The sequence below is a fragment of the Numenius arquata genome, chromosome 3 (genome assembly GCF_964106895.1).
Source record: "Numenius arquata chromosome 3, bNumArq3.hap1.1, whole genome shotgun sequence".
NCBI classification, from domain to species: domain Eukaryota; kingdom Metazoa; phylum Chordata; class Aves; order Charadriiformes; family Scolopacidae; genus Numenius; species Numenius arquata.
In genome coordinates, this window is record NC_133578.1 from 50,416,085 (window position 1) to 50,438,212 (window position 22,128).

The following is a 22,128-nucleotide window of genomic DNA, read 5'->3' on the forward strand; positions in this document are numbered from 1 at the left end:
AGATACAGTAACACAAACACCAGCAAGTGTTGGCCAGCTGAGGAAATGTGCTGAATGATTCTGATGCCCACACTGATTTTATATGGACTAGAAGAGAGTTACTTTTCTGCTTCAGCCTTCATGTAATGCCAAAGCCAGGGCTTTTATCCTCTCCTGAACATACATAGCTGGAGAAAAGTTGCTATTCATCTGCCTTAAACTGATCTATTGTTTCATGAAAATTGCATTGACACTCCTGTAAATTCTTGCAGCTATTGATGTTAATAAATCTCTTTGATTTTTATAAACTGTTACTTGTAAAAAGAAAAAATATATAGCCTAATTTACTTTATTTCTAAAATGTGCAAAGAAAAGGCACAAATGAGAGCTTGTTAATGCATTTTTCCTTTAGAACACAGCACAGGTGGACATACAGAAAAGTACAAAAACAACAATTGCCATGAAAACTTGCTAGAAACTTTGTTGCAGATGGATTCAGGGGCTGCTAATGGTATAGGCTGTTGAAATAAAGGACATAAAGAAAAATCGTATTTCCTGATATACAGTTTCTTGTTTTGTAATCATGATCATATGGGACATAGAACCCATTGGAAATGGGTTCTTTTGGACTTGTTTTTTAGTTACTGGCCTGCTTTTTCAATCTTATATGTACAGTGGACATAAATGTCATTTACAGGGCTTTGGATCCTCTTAACACAGAAGGCGGCAGAGAAATAGTTGTTCACAAGTTGCATCAAACTTCATATTATCCCAAAGTAATTTCCTCTTTCTTCTGTATGCTCTTAGTGGGAAGGAAAAATGGGACAGAATGTCCTCTGCCATGGGGAAGACACACCTTCAAACAGAGGAAGACCATTTTCTCCTTTCTTTATGGTTGCTTGGAGATTCTTCCATCTCCTGGTTCCTTTAGCATCCCTTATGCACTCTGCAGTTAGTTATTTGATCCACGTTTCTTCTTATCCCGTGTAACCTTGTAGAGAGTGTGGCTTATGTACTGGTGTACAAAGGACTTTTAAGCTCATTATTAGGAGTGTGACATAGTGGTCTGACACTGCTTTTTCCAAAGATATTAATCATGATGTCTGATTCTGGCTCCCGCAGTGATGTTTGGGCAGATTAACTGATGTCAGTATAGTGTCTGTTATACTGTATACTGTCACACTGTATAGTGTGATAGGCTAACAAAAGCATCCTAGAAAAATCCCATTTGACAAAGAAAGAATGCATACTTTTGTCAAAGGTCTGCTGAAGTTTCACAAGGCTAGAATGCTACAAACATACTAGTATCAACAAGCATGAAGCATTGCTGCTCACCTTGAGTCACACAGATCAAATTATCAAACATCCCACTTATACCTGGACTGGTATATATGAGGAAGCCTTCTGGAGCAAGAGCTTTTGGATCCATACCATGATGCCTTAATGACTTTACCACCAAACGACAGATAACTCCTATGGCATGTGATAGATCCACAGGAATCACCAGGAATCATTTTACTGAATGGGATGTTTAAACAAAGAGTGAGCATGTCTGGAATGTGAAAGTGGTACAGACTGGAGACTCAAAAAGAATGATAGGATGGTGGCAGAGTGATTGAAAAGTCTGTCTGGAGTGATGGCTAATATTTTCCTGCATATATATACAAGGTTTCAATAAATGTCCCATAAAGTGCTACAGAAAGTGCAGAGATAATGTTTTTATATTGCATTATTATCGTTGTGAGAATTTGTTTGCCGATGTTTGTCAAGCCTTTTGAACAAGGGCACATTTATATGCAGTAATAATAAAATACAGTCAGATTTAGCTGCTAGGGAACTATGAAAGAATATAAGGCTCTTCCTCCAGGCTACCACCACAACTTTGCTTCATCTTGACATACCGTACTTCTTCCTATGGACTTGGACACCTCTACTTTGATTCCACTATTTTAATTGCTGCACCAGTTTTGGCTGGGACAGCGTTAATTTTCTGCATAGTAGCTTGTATCATACTGTGTTTCGAATTTGTGATGAAAACACTGTTGATAACATAGGGAGGTTTTAGTTATTGCTGTGCAGTGCCCACCGATGGGAAGTAGTGAATGAAGTGCTTATTTAGCTTTGTTTGCCTGCACAGCTTTTGCTTTAACCTATTAAACTGTCTTTGTCGCAACCCATGAGTTTTCTCACTTCTACCCTTCCAATTCTCTCCTCCATCCCACCGGGGGGAAAGTGAGCCAGTGGCTGAGTGGGGCTCAGCTGCCTACTCGGATTAAGCCATGACAATTGCTTAACAAAAATGCTAGGCTGATTAGCAAAATGAAATAGAGTAAAATGGACTTCCCAGTTAGTAAGGTACCTCCCCTAGGTAGCTAAGGAAAAGGAGTGAAGTGATGAAGGTCTGGATCTACTCATACACATACACATTTTTTGTCTTTGACTATGGGGATTTTTGGGTCAGGCTATTGGGAGCCCAGTTACCATAGAATCATAGAATGGTTAGAGTTGGAAGGGACCTTAAAAATCATCGAGTTCCAGCCCCCCTGCCATGGGCAGGGACACCTCCACTAGAGCAGGTTGCTCAAAGTCCCATCCAGCCTGGCCTTAAACACTTCCAGGGATGGGGCATCCACAGCTTCTCTGGGCAACCTGTTCCAGTGCCTCACCACCCTCACAGTAAAGAATTTCTTTCTGGTATCTAATCTAAATCTCCCCTCTTCCAATTTAAAACCATTACCCCTTGTCCTGTCACTACACTTCCTGACAAAGAGTCCCTCTCCGGCTCTCCTGTAGGCTCCCTTCAGATATCGGTAGGCTGAAGAACCTTTACATCGCAGGCAAAGCAGGTAGAATCAATGGTAGTTTCAGGGTATCTGTGTTTCACTCTATGCTGTGGGACAGATATGCCTTGCATACCACAAACAGTATCGCAGATCTGTATGTCACTAAAGTGACATAGGAGCATCTCATATATTTTAAAAGAAACATTGTACTTGGTCCTTGGCCAAAGAAAGGAGGAGTAACACTGCTAATGCCAGTAGAGTGGCAGTGGTACAAAATATCTCACGCTCTCCTCCACATAGAAGGGAAGTGCATATGATTTGTCCCAGTATGTAGTGCAAGCAAAGAGGCCAGGACAAAGTAACAACATTTACACCTCGTTCTGCTGGTGACCATTCAGACTAATTTTGAGAGAGATAATTTCAAGTTGATGCAGAAATTATGTGCTCATTTTACATCATGATGAAACATAAGAAAAAATATTTCTAGTGATCTGGTATATATCTACCTGGTACACAGAGGTAAAATAAGTATCTTGATAATCATCTGCCACTTTTTTCTGTAAATGACTTAAAATGAGGGACTACCTTGAAAATTATCCAACAACTTATTCAAGGTATCCTTAGTTCAAGTATCTTAGTTCAACTGTCCCCCAGTTCAAGTATCTGCGTTGCCTCATTTGATATTTTGTTGTATTTTAACATTTTCTAAATAAAAGAAATCAGTCTTGATGACTTGAAGCTACTTTGCCAAGGACACAAGAATCATTTCTGGAAAATTATCAGCCACGTTATCATCCCGCAGCAATACTCCCCTGAATTACAGTCACCCCATAGTCTACAGTGTTCAACCAATAGCACTGATGTTAGCAAGAGCTAAACCCGTGAGTGAAGAGTACAGAGCAAAAGCAACATGAATCATTCTAGCTGGTGACAGGGGATTCCATGGCTTCAGACATAGCCCCCTCACACTTGAACTGAAAGCTTTGTAAGAGAAGTGCTCCAGGTGAAACCACAGCCACACACAGGTCAGAGTAAAAGTCCCATTAATTTCAGTCAGGACACAATTTCACTGTAGGAATTTCATTGTCACCAGTCTTGCTGCATTTTCAATATCCTTTCTTCTACTTAGAATAAAGAAGTGAAGTTAAAATGGGGAGAGGAAGCACCATATGTTATATGGTAATGACTGTATTTACATAAAGAACAAGGGAGGATCTGCAGAACTGCAACCCAGTAACCCTGACTTCACTTTTAGGACAGAAATTGGAAATGCTTGCTATGGGCTCATCTACAAACCTTCAAAACTGTATGCTGCATATCAATGGTCCTGACCCTACTGCAGACTGATACTAAGTAAAGCCCTGATCCTTAACTCTTTAAATCTGGTTAAATTCTCCTTCTACCATAGAAGTATCTGGGGTTAACCTTTGTCTGTGGAAGGAAAGTCCAAGGAAAATGCTGATATGCAAAAACAAAGAAACAACAAAACAATCAGTTTTTCCAACAAAGTGTCTGCCATCAACATTTCTTGACAGAAACTGCAACAAATGGTAACAAGGACATAGATGTTCTGGACCTTTCCCCTTCACATCTCATCTGAACAGAGTGAATCACCAAGAGGGACAAATCAGGATCAGCTCCTTTAAGAGCACTCACAAAACAGACTGGTCACGTCTAAATTAAATGTGCCTGAGACCATTCTCCAGCATGAAAAAATTACTGGCACAACAGCTCGCCTCCATACTGTTAAATGCACAGAGTGCCTGAACTCAAACCCTTCAGGAGGTTGCCCCTGGTCCATACTGAAACCATGCCTAAAACAATTTAACTGCATAGACAGATGAGTTCAGCGACTGAAGACTTCTCTGGCATTGCCTAGCGTACCAATATAGACAGAGTGACTCTGATACTGAATTTTATACTTTTTGGAACATGTTGTGTTATTTTGATACTTAAGTCCTGCAAATTAACTTGTCATTAGCTTGGTATCTTGCATCAAGCAAATCAACAGGTGAAAGAGACAGAAGTTCCACATAATATGAAAACTTATCCAAACCTTTTCAGTTTACCATCTGTGCTAGAAATTTCTCAACATAATTAAAGATACTGAAGACTTACACCAGTTTCAATTAGTTACACTCTAATGCAGCAATTTAAATTGTATTGGCACTTTCACATACAGCTCTCCAGAAAACCTGCAAAAACAGTTTTATTATTTTAATATATTACACATAAACACAGTCAGTTCTCTTTCAAAATTATTCCAATACTGTGTTCATTCAGCATAAACCCACGTGGAGTAACTTGAAACTCACAGTGAACTCAAGGGATACTTTCTTGTACAGACCCTGCTTCATCTTACATAAGACGAGGGGTTTACAGTCATCTGGGACCACGTTTCAAATGCTTTTTTGTCTCCAACATTAATGTGATTAGGGCTTTATATCCGACCTAGCCATAATGAGTTAAATTCATTCCACTATCTTTAGAGAGACCCTTTGTGGGACTACACCTCAAAAACTGAATCTAACCCTATTAATACAAGCAAAGAGCAATGCCTGAAGGGATTATCTCCTCTGTTCTTTCAAAACCCAGTGCCACACCATCCACTGCGTTTATCTGACACGTAACAGTGCATTTCTGTTTAGCTCTCACTTTGAAATTTGTGACTTGCTGTCTCCTTTCCACCCAAGCAATGTTTTCTGAATCATAGAAAAGAAATGTGGTGGCTGATTTTAAATGACACCCATTATAAACATATGGAACCCCCTATTTGCATTCTTCAACAAGCAAAATCCCCACTGCCAGGTCTTCCAAACGCCATCCCCTGATTTTCAACTGCTGACTGGTGATGAAGTGAATCGCTATGGGAATTCTGAAGTTTAAATTCATAGGCAGTCAACTGTCCATCGCGTCATGTTGTGTCCGTCCCCCCCATCAATATCCACTGAGTATGCATCAATGACCAACACTTTTCTCATGAAAGTATTACCTAAGCAGTCAGCTACTAAGCAGTCCTGTCTTCTTAAATGTCATGTATCTCAACCAAAGTAAAACAAAATAAACCAAGAAAATAAAACACTATAAAAAGAAAGAGAAAACGCATCTGATTACATAGGAGAGAGTATTTGTATGATCTAAATACTCATCTAAAAATCATTTATATTTTTAAAATACTATTATCTAAATTAACCTCCTTAGTTCACAAGTTATTGTTGGTCATGTCACTACTGATATTGGTATTTTAATACACTGCTTTTGGAGGTCTAATCTTGAACCTCTAGGACACTGGTCCTACCTTACTACAACTCTGTTTGTCTCTCATAGATGCTACAAAATACCAACTTAAGAGTAAAAAATCACAAACTTAGTTTAAAAGCAGTAAAATCTGTGCTTTCCTTCTCCTATCAGAGAAATTGCAGTACCTGTAAAAACAAAAGCTAAATTTCTGGAAAACTACCCAGTCCCTGCTGCTGCAAATAATCAGTGGCTAAGTCGCAGAATCAAACTTAGGCTTTTCCCATGGTCAAGCAAATAGTGAGGCACAACGCCAGCCACTTAGCCACTGTTAAACAATTTTAATGATGGTCTGCAATTTGTATAATGTTAGTAGTTTGTCATCATATAGTAAAAAACAGTGTGTGTCAGCAGTTAGAAGTACTTTGACCTTTTTGAATGGCAAGTTTTAACAGCAGCAAAAAAAGCAGCAAATATAATTTTGAAGACAATCAAAACTGAAAAGAGGTTTGAAGCGAGCACCGTGGTTAGTGCTAGATAGGTTTCATCTTAAACATTTGGCATGTTTCATGAAGACTTGGTTTACTGGAGATAATGAAAATATTCGGTTTCTTCTTTAACCGTGAATTTTTCATCCCTGTTTCAGAAGGAATAAAAAATATAAAAAAAAAATATGTGAATCTGAAAGCTGAAGAAGCAGAAGACAACCAAAAATATTCCAAGAGCCTTTTTATGATTATCAAACCAGTCTGGTTGATTCCACAGGTCTTATTCAAGATTGTCAGCATTGAATTAAATGTTATTGGAAAAAGGGACTTTCACACGTGCTGTCTGAATAGTGTGACAAAAAGCAACGAAGCAGAGAACTCAAACGATGCCATATAGTCCACATTTTTGGTTTAATGCAATAGCTATAGAGTTCTTAAGGTAGACAGACTAATGCAGAAGAATAAACATTACAGTCAATGGCTGTCAGTAGAGCCATCAGCCTCACTGAATGAGGAAAATTACTGTTAGACTGAGGGTATGATACAAGGCAGGAATCCAGTCCTTTACTGCTGATGAGAGAAGTTATAGTATGAAGCCCTTTCATTAAATAGTTTGATCTGTTCTCAAAACAAGTTTACTTTCTCTCCTCTACATTACCCCCTACTATTCTTTCTGGCAAGTGTTCAAGAATACCACTTCTCTAATGATTTTAAACTTTCTTCCAACTACAAGATTAGTTTATGCATAGATAGTGTGTCTCCACTTCTTTTCATACTAATTTTATCCCTTATGTACAGGTTAAGCCTACGGATTTTCACACCAATATTTATCTTACGTATTTAATATATACATACTCTTAATTTACTCAGTTAAAATATTTGGCAACTCAGTGCTTTTCAAACAGCTTGGAGCAAAACCTTGGACCCAATGAAATTAATGGCACGATCAGACCAATTCCATGAAGATAGAATATCATCAAGTTTTTCAATTAAGACCACTAGACAGAGATATATTATTAGGATAATAAATACAGAAGTAAACAAATAATAGTTATGTAAAAGAAAATAGATCAAGTATGGGTGAATTCCATTCTTCCTGTCTCTAAATAGTTTCTTCTTATCACTGAAACATGGATATTGAATAAGCTTAAAAAAAACAGAAAGCATGGAGCAAAAGCGTATTTATACTCTCCATTTCTATATGAATCTGAAAACTGTTGACTTCTTTCAACAACTCTGTGAATTCTTTGTTCCAAAGGAAAAAAAATAACCAATTTTAATTTTTTTAGTAGATACTCTACCAAAACCACGACACACCATTACACAATATTGAACTACAGATGTAGCTATCTTATTTCTAAAAAGGAGTTAACAACTGCAAAGCCCTTGAACTGAGGGCATTTAAAGTTTTAGAGTCCCACTCCGTCCTTTTCTAGCTATCATACTAAAGCTAACAGGCATGATGAATTTCTCTATTGTATTATAGTTGGAACATGAGAAAAGTTATCATTGCTTTAGGCTCTCCTGTCCTTAGTCACTCGTAACTTTTACAAAACATCACATAACATATTGTTCTAACATCTTTAAAGCTTAGTTTCACCTTAAGAATCATCTCCTCTGCTGCTGAAAATTTAGAGAATTTAGAGAAGGGAATATTCATAAAGACATTAAAAAACCTTTTTAATGAAACAGAATCTTTATTTTGAGCAAAGCTAAAGAAAGAACATATTTCTATAGAATCTAAATCTTTTCGTCCAAATTAAATTGACATCACCTCCTTAGAAAGATCCTGAATGTAGAGAAAAATTCTCTAATATCTCAGTGGAAAAGGCATCTAAGCAATTAATCTATGAAGAACAATGACTCTATCTTTATCTGACTGCTGGGACAAAAAGTGAATTCTCTTGGCAGCCAGGAAAAATGATGGAATTATTCACAAAGGAACTAAAATACTGTTTTTTCTCTAAATGAGCCTGTCAGTGCAAAACAATAGAGTATAGCTAAATATTACAAAGGAAGCTCTTCTGGAAAAAAAGATTGCAGATATATCACTCTTCCTTCTCAAATGCAGACCTAAAAATCACCAGTAGATCTAGTCTCTCTACAATTACATGACAGCAGAAAACTCCTTTAAATAGTATATCAGGTAGCATGCTAGGGTATTTCAAATTTTGGACTTCTAAATAAGTAAATAAGGAAAGATATAAGTTGGCTAATAACACTCTTGTTCTGATCCAGTTAATTTCATAGTTCTGAAGACTTAAAGCAAGTACTGTAAATAATGGAAAAAAAAAAATCAATGAAATTACACATCTGCCTACGATGAGATCTAGATTCTGGTATTAACACAGAAATGTAAATTTCTGTTGAATTAATCTACATCTTCCTTTACATAACAAAAGTACTTGAAAACACAGCTAATTATGCTTTAGGGCCTAGGGCTCTTGCCCAAAGAAATTATTAAAATGTCATTTTCATTTTTATCTTCTTGGAGATTGTCTATCTGACAATAGATATTTAGCAAGCTTATTCTTCTAAAATATATTTTCTAATTACTCACTTTTTATAAAAATGTTTAACATTCTGTTCTCTCCCCTCAAGGGCAACAAATAGCTGTTTAGAGGTTTGCATATTTAGGAAGGAAAGACAGCATTTAAAATCAGTTATGGTTATGGTAAGGCATCAAATAATGGTCAGAATCACTAAGTTTATAAAACATGCCAGAAGTAAGTTAGGTGACGTCTTACACAGATTTAAATAGGCCCAGGCTTGGTCTCCTTAACGTTAAAGGCAAAACTGCCTTGTTGTCAATGGAGAAATGTTGTATTCTTTATATCCCGAAGTAAATACTTAAAATACATAAGATCTAAAGACGTAAGAAAGTGTTAGCCTCTTGCACCTAAGGGATAAATGTGTTTAGTAACGTGCAGGGCACCAGAGCGACAGGGTAAAAATTGTAGTACCATAAAAATGGAGTTCTGCTCTTGGTTTTGTCAGAAGTACAGGTTTCTGGTGTGATCTGAGATGATCTACGTTATCCAGGAGATGGCAGATACATCACAGGACCTTTACGAGGCCCATGTTTTTCTGGAACATTATCTAGAGGCCAAGCAAGATATACCACAGGGCCCAAACAACACCAGCTACCTAGACAGGTGTAATGAATCCCACCATTGTAGAGGGAAGTGACCCAACCCCAAGTTACGACATCTGAATGCCAGCATTTACCTGGGAGAGCCCCATATATATAGGTTTCTTTACACCTTCCCCCATCACTTAAAATTGGGAGCAGGATTTAGTTACCTAAACAGAAGTATCTACTGTCATGTGAGATGACTTAGGACACACCACCTGGCTTCCTGATGCTAGCCTAAAAAGATGAAGCTTTTGTAGGTCCCACGTTATTTCTGCCAGCCTTGTGCACATCTCAGCCAAGGGCACCTTAAATGGTGGTAGATGCCTACGCATAACCAACTGAATCACACTACTAGTCATTACCAACAGAAGCATCCAGAAAAAAGATGCAACTCATTGTGATACAGATAATAACGGGTTGGTCAGCTGAATTAGTCTCTCTCTTTCATTGACTTCAGGGAGCAGACTGTTACTAATACATAGGAAACACATACAGCACATTTGAACACCTAAATTTGTTCTCTCAAACTGAATCCCTTTCCCAATCTAACCCTGCGGCTTGCACACTTGCTGGTAAATATACCTCATGCAAATCATTCTGCACAAATCTCATCATCAGGATGTAGATCAGCAAAAAACCTCAACCTTCCCACATAAAATACCTTGAGATGCTTGTTTTGTAAGCGTTACTTAATTTGCAAAGCATGGACATTATGACAGCTCATACGCGCCAGTATCATGAACATCTTTAAGTCTGTGTTTGTGACCACACTAATGATGTAATGTGTGAAATTCCAAAATAATATTTTTTTAACAGAGCATAGTGTCTAGATATCCCTAACACTCCTACCAATATCCAATTTTATTCACTAGGTAGTAATATTTAAATACAACAAGGCATAGTACTTCAAGAAAATCATCGTAAGCTAGACAAGTCCTGCTGAGACAGTGTACATGCATATCTGCATATCTTTTAAAATCAGGCAGTGTTAGTTCATTACAACTGCACTAAGGATTTCAAATGGAGTGAAAATTTAAATCAATCCTTCATACCTCTCTGCCCCTCCTCTATTTTTCATTCCATAAAGTCAAAGAAATGGACCGAATTACCAATCAGTGCATGCCATCCATGCTCATGAACAGCTCCTATCATCCTGGATTATTGAACAGGCATCACTTTCTATCAGAAATTGCCTAACCCTAGCCAACTTCAAAATGTTGCCAGTAGCCAAAGGAAAAGTCTTTTCAAAAGTATTCTTCCACTGAAGTTTTCCCCACTGTACTCTTACCATTTTTTTTCAACTCCAATTTTGAAAATCCCACCATACTGTGGATTTTAAAACTTGACTTGACAAAACTCCAGCAAATATACAATATTTAGCAATCCTTCAATGGCAGAGAAATAGGCTCTTGATTAGTCTTTCCCATCTCTAATATCTCTGATTCTATGGTTCAATAATCACTGACGATTTTCCTTGGCTGCAGGGAATGGTCTGTAGGAAGAAAAGCTGAGGGGAAAGAAGAGGAAGAAAAAAAAAAGAAAAAAAGAAGAAGAAAAAAGAAGATTATAAGAAAAAAGAAGCAAAGAAAAGAAAAGTAAGGAGGAAAGTGGAAAGAAGGAAGGAAGTTCATAAGGTGAACTCGTGGTACAGGAACCCTGGAGAACAAGATTCAGTTTCTACTTCTATCATACTTAACATGTCAGCATAGCAAATCTCTTATTTCCCCTGTGCCTCATCCTTCCACCATTAAGTTTTTAACATCCAGGGGTATGTGAGCAGCATGTCTGCCTATTAGTGGCATCTAATAAAAAACATTAATACCTGGAGCAGTGAAAGGCCAATCTTTTATTGTATTTCATAAAAATCCACAAATATTCAAACAAAAAAGGAGAAGTTTAGTTACTGTGATGACAAGGCAACATGAATGTTTGTGGAACAATTTACTTAATAGCACATTCATTCAAAAATAGAACAGCTTTTAATTTTGCACTGTGTAGCATTTACAATCCGATCCAAAATCCATTTTACTTGTTATGACTTTTACATTTATTTACCTACATTTTGAAGCAGACTACTTGTTTTCACATTTGGGTAACAAAAATTATCTTATTCAAACTTCCATTCTGAAAGACAATATGATGCTCTCTATCTTCCGTCATCTAATGACATCCCTTACATAATCCTACTGACAGTGTTCTCTACCAAGTTTTGGTACTCACAATTTAAAAAACAAACAAACAAACAAACCAAAACTAAACTAAAAAAACCACCAGGGTTTGAGGTGTTATAGACATGTTTTTCACCTTTTCTGCACTGATATTTGTCTCTTGAACATATTCGCTACTTGAATGATTACACAGATCAAATTGAAATGCTGTATTTATATTTTATGATCTCCCTCCTTTTTTTTTTTTTTTCATAAAAAGTAGTAAAGTGAAACAGTCCTGAGACAAATGATAAAGATCTATTCCTGGCTCTTTTACATCACTTCTCTTGTTCTTGATGTGTATTGGAAAAGGCAGCAAATGCTCTTCAATTAGCCCAATTCACATTTGTGCAAGCTGGGTTACAAAGAGGGATAAACTATTTAATTGATATAAAGACTCATGATGGAACTGGACACACAGCCCAGATCCCCAGCCCCACAGCACATTGCCTCAGTCACTTACATCGCCTCCTTTTTCCTACATATTTAAAAACACATGCAACAGAGAAAGACATAATAAAGACCTTTCCAAAGCTGACATTCCTTGTACAAGTAATGAAGGACAGAAATATCAGAATCCAGCACTTCATGATCAATAAGGAAAATCAAAAAATGGAACGTAGTCCTAGGTTGTGGGTTTTTTTTTCTTTTTTTAAATACACAGAAGTAATGAGAAAAAAAAAAAAAAAAAGAAAGCCACGTTTGCCAAGACCAAAATGATGCCGCACAACTAGTAACGTAATCCTATTACTTCTAGTAATAATAATAGATTTTATTGTGTGGAAGAAAGATCATATATTATTACTATTCTGTACAGCATGGAAACCACTACATGTAGACATACACAATCTGTCAATTCCTCTGCAAAAACAGTGGGTCAAAGCAATTTCTGTTGTGGTTTTGGCCAAATTTACCAAAACCAGACCAACAGATGGCCCTTCCCCCCCCCCAAAAAAAAAAAAGAGGAGAGAGGAGAGAAAGAGATAAGGAGATTCAGAAGTTTAGAATGAACTAAACTACTTTAATGAAGAATTAATATTAAAATAAAAATAAAGAAGAAAATAATGAAATAAGTACAATATATACTAAACCGTATCAAGCTCCCAGGATGACAGTCACGTCACCGGCAGGCACTGGGGAAGTCCCAGACTGGACTCAGTGACGGATGGGAACTGGATTCCAGCTCTGGAGCCAGGAACACACGGATCGGGATCAAAGGCAGATGAACAGACAGAGTCCTCTCTGGACGCCGGCCATCGCAGAAAGGGGCTGACCCTTCGATCCCTCAGCTTTTATACTGAACGTGGGGCAGATGGGATGGAATACCCCTGTTGGTCAGGTTTGGGTCACCTCTCCTGTCCACTCCTCCCTACAAGTGTGACCCCTCTATGTTTTTCCATTTCCAACCCTCTAAGGGGCAAATAAGGAAATGGGCTGCCCTTGGTTGTTACAGCAATAAGTATAAGCAAGGGCCTCTCTGCACACCATCCCTTGGCATGGAGCACAAACATTGGGCTGATCATTCTGAGAACGAGCAGTTTTCTCCACAATATGCCGTTCGTTTCAGACAGTTAGAAGAGGCCTAGCTAACATGTAAAATTACAGAACACAAAATTGGTTCGGTTTTACTTCAAACCGGGACAATTTCCTAGAAGAGCATCACACAACCAACATCTGAGGTAAGAAAGAAAAATATGACAGGATCACCACCTTCAGATCCAGATGCAGTACCGAAAGGAAGCAATTTCCTCTTTGGTGCCCTTTGTAAATACCCAGTGATACCCATTTAAAGGAAGTATGTTCCTTCCCATTGAAAGGGATGCTTGTTTTTCTGTTTTGCTATCTACGTTTTCAAGAAATTGATAATTTTCTGTCTGCCTTTCAGCTGGTATTTTTCTGAAAAGGGAAGTCTCCCCCTTGCCAGCCTGCATTTCACACTTGTAAGTGGAGATGTGATTACATGTCAGCAAAAATGAACAGGACCAATGAAACAAAACAACTGTTTCTCTACAAGATCAAGAGGAAAAAAATAATAAAGACCAGATTTTCTGAGGTTAGCATTTCTTTTCAAATTATCTATACAACTGTGAAACCAGTTCAACTGTTTAGTAAAAGGTAAAAACATGTAACAGCATCTTCATGTATTACAGACATGTCATGTGAGTGGGAAAAGCAGATGAAAATCGATATAGATTTCTCTGACAGCAGTTACTTTGTCCCCCATAAGCATAGCCCAGTATGAAGAGTACTGGTGAGTTAATACAACCAGAAGCTCAAAGCAAAGTGCATTAGTCCTAGAGGGACATTTTTTCCCCCAAGCTCTGAGCAGTTTGGTACAGAGGCAAAGCCACTGGTGCCAAGAGGTAGCAGCAGTGAGACGAATCTACTTCCATCCTAGCCCTACAGTGACAAGATGTTCTTTTAAGACGCAGATATAAGGAATTTGCTCCAATATTCCTCCCAATGGACAGAGATCTCATCTCTTCTACAAATACACCATAGCACAACACTCCCATTCCACACTGCTATTCCACATAAGGGTCAATCACAATACGATCCATAAAGATTTAACACAAAAGGCAAAATGTTTTTCATCCACAGTCACAAAACAATTGTCAAATAATATGCTTTATGAATGTTTTCTCACAGTGTAATAAAAACTGCTATTGTTCTACAGAGAGAAAGTATCAAGTGACTTCAATGTTCTACAGAGCTAGTGAGGCTCATTGCTTCAGCTGCACATCCCCTGTCGCAGCAGTTTTAATCCCAGAATTTTAAACCCGTTTCCAGTACTGGGTTCAAGCCTCAGCACTTGGGATTGGATTCCTAATCCTAAGAATTGCAATTAACAGGGGATAAGTTTCCTCAGGCCCTGAAGCCTTGATCTGGAAATTAACGGGAGATTTTGAGCCCGACAAAAACACCTGAACAAGCTCCTAAATCAATTCCGTGCTATAATACCTCAAACGGTATGCCAGGAACATTATGAGCACAGCTGAAGTGCAGATAACTCCTCAGCTGGTACAAACCAGCTGTTAATAAGTAGAGAAACATTGTACCAACAGTTTCAGTTAATAAGTAAAACTACAGAAATATTTTTTTCCTCTTTCTGTAATTTATGTCAATTTTAATTCATCACAGAAATAAATTGTTACCACTTAATTGCTCTTACTGTACAGCAAAGATGCTTATAATGAATGATGATAAGCAGGAACATGAATGAACAGTTGCCAGGCAACCAATAAATAAAGGTTCCAAATAGCGTGACCTCTCTTTAAAGGATAAAGCTCTAATCATAATTATTTTTCAAATCCATCTCAGTGCCAACTAAAATCATGTTTGCAGCACTAATCCTGCTCTTCCTCATACAAAATGAAACCAAATCTGTCATTTGACATATCACAGATAACAAATTAAACAGACTCAACCTGCTCCTTCAGATTATGGTCAATAACAGTGTAGTTTGAGGACAGCAAACAGGGTAGACAATAAACTGGAATCCAAAATAAAGAGGTGAGAAGAATTAAGCAATTTAAACATGGTAATTAAACTAATTTTTTTTTTTTAAAGTTACACTGTTACTTTAAGGATCTTCAGAAAGCATCAACACCAAGTCCTCCCGTGTTTAACTCCATAAAACGATCATTTGGTAAAGTAGAAGGATGAGACAGACTTTAAAATACTGAAAACAGATGTGGTTTGAAATGTTTTAAAATCTACAATACCACATTCTCTCTTTATAAACTCTTAAAACTCAGTCTTGTCGAGTGCATAAGCAGAGCTGAGGTGCCTAGAGCAAGCACTGACCTTTTAGATGGATTCAAATAAAACTGACAAAGAGCAGCATAAATCTTAAACCAGTTAAAGAACACAGTATATCCACTCTGAAGAAATAATGACTGGTTATGCAGGAGTTTTACGTTATGCCTTCTGAATAATGGAAGGGGGAGAGCTTGAGCTTCTTCAGGGTTTTTTGGTGGGCTAATAAATTGTGTATTTATTTTAGTAAGATCTCATGCCAGAAAATATCAGGAATACATGTTTTGGTAGGCTTATCTTGAACAACATAAGGTGATTACATAAATCTCTTTATTTAACCATTTTATTTCTTTTCTTTAGTAGAATTGAGAATCACTAATAGCTGTGATGCTTAAACACTAAATAGTCAAAAATAAGTTGAACTGCAATTATAAACAAGTATGTCTTGCACCTAAGGTCTAACAGACTATGTCAATTGTCAACTATTAAGAACTGGGGCTATCTTTTCAATCGTCTTTGAACAAAATACAGGCAACAGAATCCATGAACTTCCCTGCAACATTAGCAGCACAAAACAATCTCATATTTTATAGCAGAAAATTGATCTACCGGAATTTTTGTAAACAGGAATTATTGTTTAAATTACAGCAGAAAATCCATTCTGTCAACTAGTACTCTCCCTATGTATTTCTTCGTATCAGCTGAGAGCCAGTTCATTACACAGTAGCCTTCTACGAACAGAAAAGTATTCTGTTGCCTATCAGACACGTAACCTTCCAATTACTTTCCTTATCTAGATGTATCAGCTCATCAGAAGCCTTTACAGGAGGTTTTCTATGTATCTGTACTTCATCAATAAGCAAATAGGAACCAAATCACATTATATTTATATTTTTATTGACTAATATTTCACCCACTAACCGCCTCCACCACCTGATTCAATAACTCCTCTCCATCCTTCTAATAATTTCAGCTCGAACTTCTTGTTCTAACAAAAATCCAATTGATTCAGTTGATACCTTATGCAAGAGTGAGATTCAGAATTTAAATAACTGAGAATCATGCATGCTGACTGCAACTGAAAACAATGCAGAAGTTCCTGTAAATTCCTTTTAGGACACATGGCACAAAACCACCTTAATTGCTTCTCCATAGTTTTGAGTTTGCATTTTAACAAATTATAAAAATACTGTGCTGTGCTTGCAAACCTGACAACCAAGCCCATGAGTTGAAAAGCGTGTAAAGGTGATATTGGAGGATTTTTTTTTTCCCCTCCCAAATGTTTATTCATTTTCAATTAGCAGCTGAACAATTAAACTGGTCTGGTTTTATGCTTAGAAGACCCAAAGGCTATGGAAGAAAAGGTCATGCATTACCATTCAGCAGGAGCTGGAGGCTAATTGTAAAGTTTCTTAACAATGAAAACAATGGGGTTCTCAGCCACTTACTACCATGGAGGAAACTGATGGTATTTTTCTGAAGCTTGGATTCCACTGTATTTTGTTCCACAATATGCAATTTAACTGTCCCACCTCTGAAAATGGGAGGAGAGAAAAGACTGTATTGTTTTCCAGCACTGCTCACACTAAAATAAGAGTCATTTTAAGATCTCCCCTAGGGATTCGAGTCTATATATTTAGCATTAGAAGAAGGAAAATAGAGCGTAACTGCCAGCTTGAGGAGAGAGATGATGAAGCATGCTTTCTCTCTAGTGTTTCCCACATCACAGATACAGTCAATGAAACTAGGTGCAATTCTAAAAACACTTCTTTGCTCAACAGGGTTTACACAAATACTCAGCTGGGTAAGAGTAGGCAGTATGAGGATCCGGAGGTTAATCTTATTCTAGATTCATGCTGGTCCTGTGTTCTGACCAAGGTATTCTTGTTCTAATAACCATTTTTCCCTTAACAAAGCCGTGACATTGGTTTTCAATTTTTTTTATATTAATCGTAAATTAAATATACACATACTTATTATTTAAATATCTACATAAACTAATGGATAATATTAGAAGATAAACTCACAGGATAATACAAGCTCAAACAGTACAGTATTATTGGTTTTAGGAAAACATAAATAGATATATAGTCTATATGAATGATACTTGTGAAGGACCATCTATAGACACTCCCAATAACATGCAAAGGAGTTATCTTTTAGCAACACAAAATATTATTACTATAGTGAGGAACCCAGCAGGGGGGGGGGATGGGGGGGAGCGGGGGGGACAACGGGACGGACAGGACCGGGAGGGAGGAGGGAGGGGAAGTTAGTTGCTCTATCATTTTTTAGTAACAAATTATCTTCTGTTTTCTTTGTTTCAATTTTACGCTTAAAATGTAACTTTTAGTACTGTACTTTTAATGTACTTTTAATAGCTGCTATTCCATTCACTATCACACTGATGGACATCTTCCTCTGCTAGTGTACAGAAATAGTTGAAAATTGTAGAAAAACTCTAAATTGATGGACATACTGTTCCGTTAGTGCACTTACTCATTGAAGTTATCATTTTGGACCAACAGTTCAGCACTGAGAAGAGGGAGCTAGCACTGTGGTCCTTAGTTTTTCTCATGATGTCAGAAACAGTGTCTCACAAAAAATGCCACTGGTAATCGGTGAATTTTCAAAACAAATGCCAAAAATCTCCCTACACATAAGACTATGCGAATCTTAACCTTCACCACGATTACTTCAACTATCAGTTTACAATCATCTCTCACACAGCTTTACCACAAAGCTCTGACTGACCCAGAGCACAAGTGTGCCCCTCCGGAGCCCCCTATTCCATGACCTGAGTCCTACTCAGCTATGTCTATTACATGAAATACTACGTACATGAATATATATCAAGACTGAACAACTCAGCCGTCATCGGAAGCCATCAGGACTTCATCCATGCACACGTTTGATTAAAAGAAATTTTACAGAGGAACAATGAAACTACAAGGAACAGTAATGTTCATACAAGCTCGTAAACTTCAGCTTTGTGTTTTTCTTTTAAAAGATAACATTATTATTTTATATCTTTGTGCTAAAGTAGTATCACCTAAGAACTGTTGTGGCTCACAGCCTAACAAACCTGCATTGCAATAAACAAACCAAAAAATCCAACACTACTACACAGATTTTGCTTATCAATCAGGAACGTGGATTAAATGAAACAGAACAAGAGGAAATAAATGATTGCCACACTTTACAATGTTCAACTGGTATTATCTGTACTTTATTTAGACACAAGAAAGAATGAAAAAAAAAAAAAATCTGCCTTCCAACCATCCTAAGCATTTTTTCCGGTGACATTTCATTCAACTACATGTAGACCACTTCTTTCCTGAACCCTACTTTGCACATTTATTCTTCCTATCGTAAGAAACTCTTGTCCTATTTTCACAATTTACTATTAAGTACAACTGGTTTATGCACTTGTGCTGCCAGAGAGTACTGTACAGCACGATACGTACATGCTGTTGCCAAGTCCTTTGCCTCAAATTTCCCATGCTTTTAGCTTTTGCTGTTCCCAACAAAAAGAAATTTTCAGTGCTATCCAAACAATGTGAACACAGCAACGGCTGTTTTGGGGCAAATCTCAGGTCCATTTAGCCCAGGACCATGGCAGTCACTGGCAGTCGTCAGAGGCAGTGACCTAGGGAAAAGCCCCATATTAGGACAGTTCTTAAATACTCGAGTAATTCCCCGGAACACTCTTCTGACTCCCAGCAATCTGTGGCTCAAAAATTTAGTTACAAAAAGAGACTGGGAGCGCTGGCATACGACAACAGACTGTTTCAGAAGGGCTGGGAGGCAGAACAGGAGATGGCATATTTCAAAAGGGAAAAATATGTGCCCTCATCACACACACATGTTACTTCATCCCCCCAACAGTGTTTCTTGCTCCTGATATTGCCTTTGCCCTCAAAATGTGCTGGTTTCCATATGGAAGAGGTGGCAAAACTGAAAGTGTTTTCCTTCTTTCCTCATAAAACCTCCTTCTGACTGGAGTTGGCCTCCTGTTCATATTCCACTTGACTAAACCAATCTTTGTCTCCTCCCACACTAGCTCCATCTGCCGCCCGTCTCTCCAGCAGAGCCAGATGCCAGCAAAGCAGACTACTGTGGGAGGAGAAAGTTCTGTCGCTGGAATTTCTTCCCTACACCCTGCAGGGGGCCAGTCTATGAAGCCTGGAGAGGAGACGGAGAGCAACTTCCTCTCTTCCACGCTGCTTTCCCCTCCTCATCAGTAAAGAAGGCAGCTGAGGACATGAGCAAAAGAAGGGTAAAACTTCAATGCGCGCCCTGAAATGTTTGACTTGAATATTTATATAGCAAAAGCCTCACAATTGCCCTCCAGACTCGAGCATAGCACGTACCACTTAAACACATAAGAAGACATGAGTCCTGCCCCAAAGAGCTTACAGTCAAACAGAAGCAGAGACACACATTTGTGATAAGGAACAAACAAGACTGACTAGAGGGTAGATGACAGAGAAAAAAAACCACCTAGGATTTATAATCAGGAGAGATCTTAATGATGGAGTGAAAAGACAATACTTTCTGAAGAGATGCAAGTCAGAGAGAGAAGCTATGGATGTGTGGTGTTAAACTGAGAGGAGGATTGCATGTGGGAAGGGAAACTGCCTGTAGAGAGGGAAAGACTAGAATGAAAGCAGACATGGGGAAAGACAAAGTGATTTTTTATTCGTTTGAGGCAATCTTGCATGAGGCAGAAGGAGAAGAAGTACAGGTAAGAACTTCAGACGAAAAAGGGAGAGAGTCTAGGGACGGAGGAGCATCTGCGGGAGCAGTCTTGCCAGGGACGGTGGCAAGAATGAGTGTCACCGAGTGAGAACAGGAGCTGATGTAAAACAAGCAAGCGTGCATATGTGCGAGACGGAGGAATTCTCCGAGAGAAAGAATTGTGGGAACCCAGGAGGCGAAAGAGACTAGAAACAAGATTGGGAGTGAGGGTGGTGTATGGGCGCAGCAGAAAGTTTGGAGTGGGGCTGGCAGGACAGAAGAAAGTGAAGAGACACAGGGATCTAACAAGAAACCAGAATTATGTATTAGAAGCTGAAAGAGCACATGTAAGTTAAAGAGACACAGAACAAGAAAGATGAAAAAGGGAAAGGGAGAGAGGAAATACATCACATTGAAATAGACTAAGAAAAAGGGCTCACAGCGGAATGAATGGAGTGACAGGAGGGGGAAAAAGGAGGAGAGAATAAATGCAAAGATGATAAAGAACAGTAAAAGAACATTAACTAATAAGAGGCATTATGTAAAAACCCCATACAGGAAAACTGGGAGTGTATCTAAGAGTGACTGGAAATGGAAGTCCACTGGATGCTCACTGTCACTGTAAACTCTCAGGGCTTGCCACATCTAGGTATCCCCACACTTGAATCTTCTTCTTCACTTGGAAAAATTCTGTTTCCTGGTCCTCCACACCCTCTAACTTTTGCGCTGCAGTTGCACCTTTATGCCGTTTGTTTCACTATTTCGAGTGGCAACTCTTTTGTTATGTTAAAATGGGAAAAAGATCGTATTTTGTCAAATACCCTACCACAAAGAAACGTGCCAAAATCTCAAGTTCCCTTCCCCCTGTCCCCGTAACGCTCTTTCATTCATTATTCTTATAAAAATAAAAAAAAATAATAATAATTAAAAAAAAAAAAAAAAACAAACCTAGGGAAACTCAGCCACACAGCGGCATGTGAAGTCCAAGATACTCCCAGAGCCTTCCCTCTACGCCCCAGGTTCCCACCCTGTGCCCAGGCTGAGGGTTTCCCCGTCTCCGCGGGCGCGGGCGGCAGGGGCTGCGCTCAGCGCCCCGCTCCGCGCCCCGCTCCGCGCCGCCCGCCGCCGGTACCGGCGGGGATCTCCGGCTGAAACGCATCCCTCAAGCGGGGGAACTGAGGTAGGGGAGCTAGCTACCGGCTGCTGGAAAGCCGACACAGACTGGCTGCTGGAAGACATGGCTGGCTGGCTTATTTGCTTTTATTTTATTTAGGGGATATAAAAAAAAAAGGGGAAGGGGGGGGGGGGGGGGAGAAGGGAGAGGGGGAAGCACACAGGCTCGCACTCGCAGACGGCTGATCTTACCTCCACATTGAAATACTGCTCCGCTTTGCACACTGTAGCACATAAAATCCAAAGGAAGGTTTGCAAGAAAAACACCCTGGACTGAGACACGAAATCCAACCGGCTTCCAGTGCTGAATGCGAGTACGATCATAGTGAACTGTGCTTCAGCGGGGGGAAGATCTCTTTCTCTCGCTTTCTCTCTCTCTTTGCCTTAAACAAATAGACAAACAAACCAACCCTCCCCCCGTGTCGGTGAAGAGCCCGTAGCGCAGGTTCACCCACAGCACGGGAGGAGGAGGAGGAGGAGGAGGAGGAGGAGCAGACACTTCACAGCACAGGCGACGGCGGCGGCGGCGGCAGGGTCAGCTCTCGCTCATCCTCACCGCCAGTCCCGTAAGGAGGGAATGTGGCGTTCGAGTGCAGCCGCAGCTCCTGCACGACTCCTCTCTGCCC

The 22,128-nt window shown here is 38.9% G+C and overlaps 1 protein-coding gene across 1 annotated transcript in view; it reads right to left on the bottom strand.

The window, feature by feature from the left end:
* MMP16 (matrix metallopeptidase 16) overlaps nt 1-21,826 on the bottom strand; it is a 179,920-nt gene extending 158,094 nt beyond the window's left edge. The window contains exon 1 of the mRNA XM_074144867.1: nt 21,695-21,826. Within this exon, the coding sequence (XP_074000968.1) occupies nt 21,695-21,826 (132 nt within the window). The remainder of the gene's footprint in view (nt 1-21,694) is intronic.
* Nucleotides 21,827-22,128: the final 302 nt, after the last annotated feature.